Genomic DNA, 9,151 nt, shown 5'->3' with positions numbered 1-9,151 from the left:
CACTTCTCCAGAGCAGAGCAGGGCTGAGCAGAGCAGAGAGAGCAGAGCAAACCAGAGCACAGCTGTAGCAACTTCCCTGGGGAAACCCTCCCCTGCTGGAGCAGAGCTGTCAGATACCTTTCCCAGGAGCAGGGCTGTAAGCTGCTACCTTTATGGTGACTGTGTGGTCTTCCTTGGCGCCCGACTGCCAGGATATTTTTCTATCCAAGCTGCAAAGCTTACACTCGCGAACATAATTTAGAGGGATCTGTGCACACGATAAACAAAAATAGCCCAGCAAAAGGTGTGAAGGGCTAAAAAACTGGACATGGTTTGAAACTTTGCCCTCAGGACAGCGCCCAAGAGGCAAAGACAGCAAGAGCCTTCCTCTCATGAAGGCTTTGAAGATGAAATTGCCCTTGAATCAAAGCCCACAAAGTGGACCATCACACACACTCTGAACTTAAGAAGGTGAGTTGTCCACCATCAAAGAAGCCTCTTTTGCAGCAGATGGAGAACATCACAGAAATCAACATCTGGTCGAACTGCAGAGGACTGTTGGGTGCTTGAAACCAGATGTTACATCTATACTGCAGCAGACATCAAGAGCTCAAGGAATGTCAAAGAAAGGCAGGGGGTGTGAGAGCCAGAGGACCAGGGTATCTGCTGGGAGATAAGTCTCCTTTATACGACAGGGAAGCTACACCCATGAAATTGCAATATGGCTTCTTAACAAGACTCAGACAATGGCAACACCAGCTGTGTCCACTTGGTGGGGGAATCTCACAAAGTCCCACCCCTGGATGATGAAGGATAGGCATTTAACGGCTGCTGAGAGAGGGAGAGTCATTCCAGAAACAACCTCTGTGATAGGTTAGCCACTCCCAAGTGGTCAGCCCTAAACACGCACGTAAGAACACCACCAAAGGGATTTAGCAGGACGTGTGCAGGAGTTTGGTTCAACACGACTAAGTATCTGGTGCTTGCGTCTGAGCCCCAGTAGTTTATTTCAGGCATATTAAGCACACAGCACAATTTGGTAAAAACTTCCCTGCTGGCTATTAACTCAATCCCATGTGTCCAATAAAGCATACATATATCTTCTTGAGGAACAAAGTTAAGCCAAACAAAGAACGGAGGTAACTACATTTATACTCTTTATAAAGTACACGTGACACTGTAATGAGACTTTCTTTGTGCTGCCAGCCACAAATAATGTAGACTTGTTATTAATTATAAAAGCTAGGCCATTCACTTCGGCTTGACTCACTAGCTCTTATAACTTTTAACCAGTTTTAATTAATCTACGTTCTTCCATGTGCCTCGATTATCTCTACTCCGTACTGTATATCTGACCTCTTCAGGGCCTCCCTGGTGTCTTACTGGTGCAATCCATGTGCCTTGACTCCTCCTCTTCTTCCTCTCTTTCCCCAGAAGTCCTGCCTATCCTCTCCTGCCTAGTTATTGACCATTTAGCTCTTTATTACACCAGTCACAGAAATGCATCTTCACAAGTGCACAATTATCCCATTATAGGACAGCTTCTATAAAGATAAACCTATAAACCTATCTTTATAGAAGATATTTATTGTCACTTGCTACAGAGAGTATGGAGCTATACTGACGCTGAGTCTCACTGTCAGATGATGAAAGCAAGAGCTGTGGAGGTACATGGCGGTGGGAACATGGGGCGTTCTCCCAGATGCTTCAGGACATCTAGAAAAATGTGTCCACACTTCTCCAATCACATACTCGCTACTGGGTTCTGTGATACCACTTGTGACAATGGACCATCTACAAGTGGGGCAACAGCGTTATTCCTGGAGACACTGTTGCCGATTAAGGAAGAAAGGAAGAATATGGTATTCGTCAATAGGCTGCTTCTTAAATTAACTCGTGTATCCATACAATGGTAACCATGTATCCATATCATGGCAACCATGTATCCATATAATGGTAAACATCACTTGTTCTCCTGTGGCAAATAGAAAAGAGATTGTGACCTGACTTTGTATAAACACAGAGAATCTCTGAAAGAACAGGCGACAAGGGTGGGAGGGGTGGAGAATGGAAGGGAGTGTGCTGCTCTGCCTCTCGTGAGTATACCACCGTGTTTATTGAGTTGCATGGGGTCTCTCTAAAGTAAAAAATAAAATAACGCCAAATGCTTACATGAGAATGCTCACACACACACACACACACACACACACACACACACGCCCACAGAGAAAGAGAGAAGGGGGAGGGAAGGAGAGCACACAGTCCTTTGTATCCAGTCCTAGGACCTTATCATAGTAGTCCCTTAAAGTCTGGGAGAGGTAAACCTAGCCAGGGTTTCGGTTAACAAGGCTTATTATCTATCCCATAATAGGAAGAGGCTTAATGCCAATGGGGATATTGTTTCATCTCAGTCCGTGTTAGACTCCTCGATGATCCCTATTAGAATACTGCTTGGAATAAAAGCATTTTGTTGTGGCCCAGGCTTAAGAACTTGAAGTTTGTCCCTCACCCCACCTCACATTCCCTACTGCTTTCTGCTCATCCAGTGGGGCGGGGGTGGGGCTCCAGACATTTTTGAAGAGTTCCTTCTGGATTCACCGCTAGAGTCAACGCCCTTACCGGGGCTCTGTTCAGGTGCTTTCCTACGAATAGAATACTGCGCAGTCAGCCAGCGCGACCTTCAGTAGGTCCTTCCAGACTCCAAGACTAACTAACCCATCCCAAAGCCTCACCTTATCCCAGCCCTGATCATCTGCCACATTGTGAATGCTTCCTTCCCTGTCTTGAGAACCCTTGGGGCCAAGTGGCCCTGGTTGTGGTCTGTCTTCAGACTCAGCCCCCCCCCCCCCCGGCTGTAGACAGCAGGGCTCCCCTAGATGATCAAGTTGCTTTTCTGAAATTTCAGAGTCAGGAGGCATAGGGTCTTTCCTTCTATTTGATCTGGGCTGCTTTCTCACGAGGGCACATGCGGTCATGTGCAGCTGTTCCTGCCTTTAACCTTGGCTGACACCGGGACAGCTGCGGAGGGGCCATGAATCTCCTTCCGTCTTTGTTCCAATGAGCACTTTGCTTTTTCCCAACTTTTGAATCCAGGTAATTTCCTGTAATTGGCAAACAAAAGCCACCGGAATAAGGCCAAGAAAAGGCTGGCCCATACAGATCTCTGTACAAGTCATTTAAAATGAAATCAATCTCACTCTGCCCTTCTCCGTCAGTGTTCTGAAATAATATTTGAAGTTCTGTTTGGTCTCTTTGGAGAAACGCCAATGAATAGAGACATATGGAGAAGCTATATTTCAAAGCCTGATTGCGCTCAGGAGTGATTCTGACTTAGGATTTAATAAGCTGCCATGCAAGCATTCTCTCGGGGTTTCCCTCAAGGAAATGAGGCTAGAACATTGAACCAGGTAGAACAGCCTCTTCTCCAAGAGGGGGTGTTAGTCCACAGTGTTTCCATTTCTGTTTATTTCTTTATTTAACTGAAATTTTTAGATTTATTTTATCGTACATGCATGAGTGTGTTGCCCGCATGTGTACATGTGTACCATGTACATGCCTGGTGTCCACAGGGGTCGGAGGGTATCTGGTCACCTGGAACTGGACTTACAGACGTTTGTGAACTGCTTTGCCTTGCTAGGAGCTGACCCGTGTTCTCTACGGAAGCAGCCTGTGCTCTTAAGCACTGAGTCGTCTTTCCGGCCACCATCTTCATGTCCGTTTTGTTTGTCTCTAGTGAGAGTGAGAATTTTTATTTTTTATTAAGTGGAAATTTGAGAGAAAATATTGAAATCTCTGCTTTTCTATTTTGCCATCAATCATACCATATATTTAAAAAAAGCCTCTCTCCATTACTTGTTAACTTAAAAATAAAGAAGGGGGGTTGTTACTAAGAGCACTCCCTGTCCCAGCCAGCAGTCCTCTTTGTTGTACTGAATTTCCCCACTGCAGATCCTTGCGCGTGCGGACCCTGCTGGGTGTCCACAGCACGTAATTTCCCCTGCTGGTTGGAAACAGAAACAGAGGACAGTATGTGCACACCACACACAGCACCTTGACATACCGCACACACCACCTTCACACACCACACACACCGCCTTCACACCACACACGACCTTCACACACCACACACAGCACCTTGACACACCACACACACCGCCTTCACACACCACACACACCGCCTTCACACCACACACCACCTTCACACACCACACACACCGCCTTCACACACCACACACACCGCCTTCACACCACACACACCACCTTCACACACCACACACACCGCCTTCACACACCACACACACCGCCTTCACACCACACACACCACCTTCACACACCACACACACCGCCTTCACACCACACACGACCTTCAGACACCACACACACCACCTTCACACACCACACACACCGCCTTCACACCACACACACCGCCTTCACACCACACACACCGCCTTCACACCACACACACCACCTTCACACACCACACACACCGCCTTCACACCACACACGACCTTCACACACCACACACACCACCTTCACACACCACACACACCGCCTTCACACCACACACACCGCCTTCACACCACACACACCGCCTTACACCACACACGACCTTCACACACTACACACACCACCTTCACACACCACACACACCGCCTTCACACCACACACCGCCTTCACACACCACACACACCGCCTTCACACCACACACAGCACCTTCACACACCACACACAGCACCTTGACACACCACACACACCACCTTCACACACCACACACAGCACCTTGACACACCACACACACCACCTTCACACACCACACACACCGCCTTCACACACCACACACACCGCCTTCACACACCACACACACCGCCTTCACACACCACACACACCGCCTTCACACCACACACGACCTTCACACACCACACACACCGCCTTCACACACCACACACACCACACTCCACCTTCACAACTGAGCTCACGCCGGCTGAGGAGGAGATCTCTGCACAGTGGAAGTGCCCCTCTCCATTGCCTGGCCACTGAATAAAATTAATGCTTATCTTAAAAGTCATGGGTTATTTGTGAATAATATTGAGTAGGAAAAGAACCTGAAAATTTAGTTTTAAAAACAAACAAAGAAGACTCTTACTCCAGTGCAGTTATGGGTGAATTGTAGTCTTTGGCTAAGAACAACCAAAACATGTGTTTGCCTGTTCCCATCATTCTAGGTTGTATCCAATATTCGGAAAACCAAAACCAAAACAAAATCTCTAACTTAGTGCCCGGGTCCTAGCAGTGTCCAAGAAGAATCATAAACTTGACTGAGGGATGGCCTTGGAGGTGAAATGCTTGCCCTGAAGGCACAGACACCTGGGTTCAGATCCCCAGCACTCGTTTCAGAAGTCAGGCAGGCACTGTGATCCCAGCACGCAGGAGGCAGAGGCAGGTAGATCTCTGAGTTACAGGCCAGTCTGCTCTACAGAGCCAGTTCAAGCCAGCCAGGGTGACACACTGAGACCCTGTCTCAAAACAAAACCTTTAACATTTCTGATATAGCTGTTTCAAATGCTAAACTTGTTACCACGTGAAACGCTTCAGCACAGGGACCACTGTAGGGAAGACGTGAGCGTGGCCTCCCACTGTCCTCACTAGACCATGGCCCCAGTTTTAAGTCCTGTGTCCCAATTCATCAAAGATTTTTCCATAAGTCTGGCGAAAACCCATCTCCAATGCGATTTTCTTACAAATTGATCAGAATTGTCACTTTAAAATTTTTTTCTAACAAATTGGACTTAAAATTTTGGTAGCGAAAATAACTGTGTACATGGCCATCATCCAATGCAGAAGTGCGTCTGTTCTGTCCCTTGAACCTCAGACGGCCTGTCACTGCTTTGGCCAGTAGAATCTCACAAAAGTAACGCCATCTGATTTTAGACTCAGTCACGGGGAGCGTTGCTACTTTCATCCATGTGTTAGGCAGAGACCTCAAGCGGAACAGAACAGCTGAGGCCTGACAGAGCCCCACAGTCTGCCTCTTACCTTGGAGGACACTAGTGGGAGAAGGCCTGGGGGCCACAGAGCCAGTAGAGCAGACTCCACACTGAGTCCAAAGGCCTGAGAGCCTGCACTGAAGGCAGGAGATGACTGAGCCCCCCTCACCAAGCCCTCCGCACACTGGGAGATCCCCACCCGTGCCCCTTAGGACCCTCGGTCAGCGTTCTCCGAGACACCCTCAGCAGTAACGCTCAACCAGATGCTGTCCATTCGCAGCCGGACGACCGGACACACAGTCAGCCACCATAGCTGGCTCCTCCAGCCATCCTTCTTAGGACACACGCCTTTCAGCGACACCCCAACAGTGCAGCTGGGGAGAGAAGCAAAGAGATGCCTTGGTCATCCTTGTCTACACCCCAGAAATGGAGTGGAGATCATCGGGCAACTTCTGCTTCCCTGACTGAGGAATGAACTTTCAGCGGGAGCCATGGAGCCTCCTGCCTGCAACCAGGCCACAGGAATACTAAGTTACCTCGAGCCCTTCACTTTGGGAGTGCCTTTATGATACAATAGCTTTTCTGCTTGAGCGTCTCCAGAACTGACACAGTTGGAAGACTTTTTAAACAAGTTAGGAAAGTTTAGACCCAGGTTTTAATTCAAGGACAGACACAAGTGCTTCTTTACGGCTTTAGCCATGGCAACAGTAAACACTCTCAAACACCATTCCCAGAATGCTCTTTCCCAGACAAAAGTGCCTATTTAAGAAGCATTGTTCTTAACCACTTCTGGCTTCAAATGTCTCCTCTTCTGATAGGAGCAGATTAAGTACATCTCCTCCCCCGCAAAGTATCTGCGAAGTGACACACTAGCCACGTCTGTCACCACAGGGAACTCATTTACTGTCTGCTTTTTTATGGAGAATTAATCATGGAGAAAATACACAGAGCCCTTGGATCCCCTGCACAGAGTCTTCAATTTTCATTTTACCACGTTGCCATTATCTTTCTCTCTCAATATGTGCACATATCCCTGTTCCATAGCTGTCTGTTCCTCCGTGTCTAAACAGCTCAGGGTATATTCCTTTACATAAACACAGGGTCAGTATCGACACTTAGCACTGAGAAGCGCTTCCCTCAACCAGAAGGCTCAGTCTGAACATCAGCAGCCGTTCCAAGCATCCCTTTACAGAACGGTGAGAACACCATCTCTGTTGAGGAGTCATCTCGAGCCGCACTTGACTGCTCGGCCCCTTCTCTGGAAGGAGTTCTGTGTCCTTTGCGAGTGTCTTACCAAGAGGTGCCCGCTGTCATTTTGTTTTCTCAGTGATTATGCTAACTTCAGTGTATGGCCAAAGGGACAGCTATCACACTTCTCTGCTCTCAAGCTCCAGTGTCTCTCAGTTTGGGATTAATAACATTTGGGGTGGGCGGTTTGGGATTACATCAGTATGCTATTTCTATGAAATACTGGCCTATGCTTTTAGTATCTTTTGTCAATTTTTTAAAACCTTGTATCATTTTTTACTGAGATGATTGCTAAATGGCAGGTCAGTTGTGCTTAAGATGAGAGATGATTAAGCAGAAAAACCGCTTGCTAAACCAGCATGAGGACAAAGATTCAGACCCCAAGAACCCACGTAAAGCCTGGTACAGTAGTGGGCATCCATGATTCTAGGGCACCAGGGAAAAATCAGAGGCAGGACAGTACCTGGATGCTAAAAAGCTAGCTAGCCTGGTATAACAATGGTGGACTAGTAGAGACATGGTCTCAACAGGAGAAAGGGGGGAACCGAAACCTGAGGCTTCCCGCTGACCTCTGCATGTACGTCTGCGTTAGGCTAGGGATGCAGCTCAACAGTATAGGTAATGCTCATGCTCCGTGCAGGCCCTGGGGTCAATCCCCAGAACTAGTCAGAAAAAGACCCGCATAAACTCACATGGATATACAGATAAAAAATATTTAAATCATATGTTAAAGATACTAATGCATCCTTAAAATATGTTAGAATACATTAGACATTTTAAATACATCTTTAAAGAAACAAATATATCTTTTAAGTATAACCGCATTATGAATATTTTGTAGTGTCTCTGGTGTTGTATTTATTCTAGTGAATTCTTCGCCATGCCTTTAGGCATGCTTTCCAATTATCCTCCCACTGTGTCTACTCACATGGTTGATCAGCTTGTTTCAAATTGCTTTGGTGTGGAAATTCAGCCTGCACAGCATGAGAAAAGATTTTGTTTTGTTTTTAGGTAATAAATAAAATGTTCCAGAATAAACTGCTAAATACTTATTAAATTTAGAATTTTTTTTTATTCAAAGTGATTTTATTGCTCGTGTATACAAGGGAATTTACGCCACTAAAGCAGAGGCTGTGGATGACTCATATTTCCAGTTGGGTGGGAGGACCCGCTTGGTCTTATAGTAACGAGCCAGCCGGTGAATTCTGCTCTCTATCAGAATCAGGCGGAATTTAGCATCCTTATCCTTTCTGTTCCTCTCAAGATGCTTTCGGACAGCGACTGCCTTCTTAATCAAATGGTAGAGATCCTCAGGGAGATCAGGGGCAAGGCCTTTGGATTTAAGGATTCTCAAGATTTTATTACCAGTCACAAAACGGACCTGGGCCACACCGTGCGAGTCCCTCGGGATCACACCTATCTGGGAGGGAGTGAGGCCTTTCTTGGCCAGTTTGTAAATCTGTTCCTTCACGTCGTCAGACGTCAGCTTCAGCCACGTGGGGACGCTGCGGCGGTAGGGCAGCGCCGACTGGGACAGGCCCTTCCCTGGAGCGTGCATGCGACCCATGATGGCGGAGGTCTGGCAGCCACGAGAGCTTAAATTTAGAATTTTATAAAAATGCAGCGAGCTAGCATCGATTTGAATGTTTCTAGGCATTTCTAGAGGAATTTATCTTCTTGTTCTAAGTATTTGTTAAATACGTTATTCCTCTTCTTGGCGTAAGCGGCTTTTTAATGATCTCACCGGTCATCTTCAGACTAACCTCTTACGGAAAGTTATTAGCTCACACGAGAGCATGAGTATCACCTTTCAATAGCTTCCTGATAATATTCACATTTTCTGGTTTGTTTTGTAAAGTCTTGTATTCGTGAGTTTTTTTCCCGTGCACACACTTGGTCCTCATTGTCTGTGGTAGTTTCTACCCATAGAGTCCCTACAT

General features: G+C 46.8%; 1 protein-coding gene across 1 annotated transcript; it reads right to left on the bottom strand.

Moving 5' to 3' along the window:
• Positions 1-8,275: 8,275 nt before the first annotated feature.
• LOC121453411 (40S ribosomal protein S13-like) lies at positions 8,276-8,782 on the bottom strand. The gene has a single exon (XM_041660162.1). The coding sequence runs from the start codon at positions 8,776-8,778 to the stop codon at positions 8,323-8,325; it is 456 nt and encodes a 151-aa protein (XP_041516096.1). The 5' UTR covers positions 8,779-8,782; the 3' UTR covers positions 8,276-8,322.
• Between the last annotated feature and the right edge of the window lie 369 nt (positions 8,783-9,151).

The sequence above is a fragment of the Microtus oregoni genome, unplaced genomic scaffold (assembly GCF_018167655.1).
Source record: "Microtus oregoni isolate MIOR12 unplaced genomic scaffold, Mior012 000011F_ref0000422, whole genome shotgun sequence".
In the NCBI taxonomy this organism is placed as follows: Eukaryota; Metazoa; Chordata; class Mammalia; order Rodentia; family Cricetidae; genus Microtus; species Microtus oregoni.
Note: the sequence above shows the minus strand (reverse complement) of the source record. Positions and strands in the feature narration are given on the sequence as shown.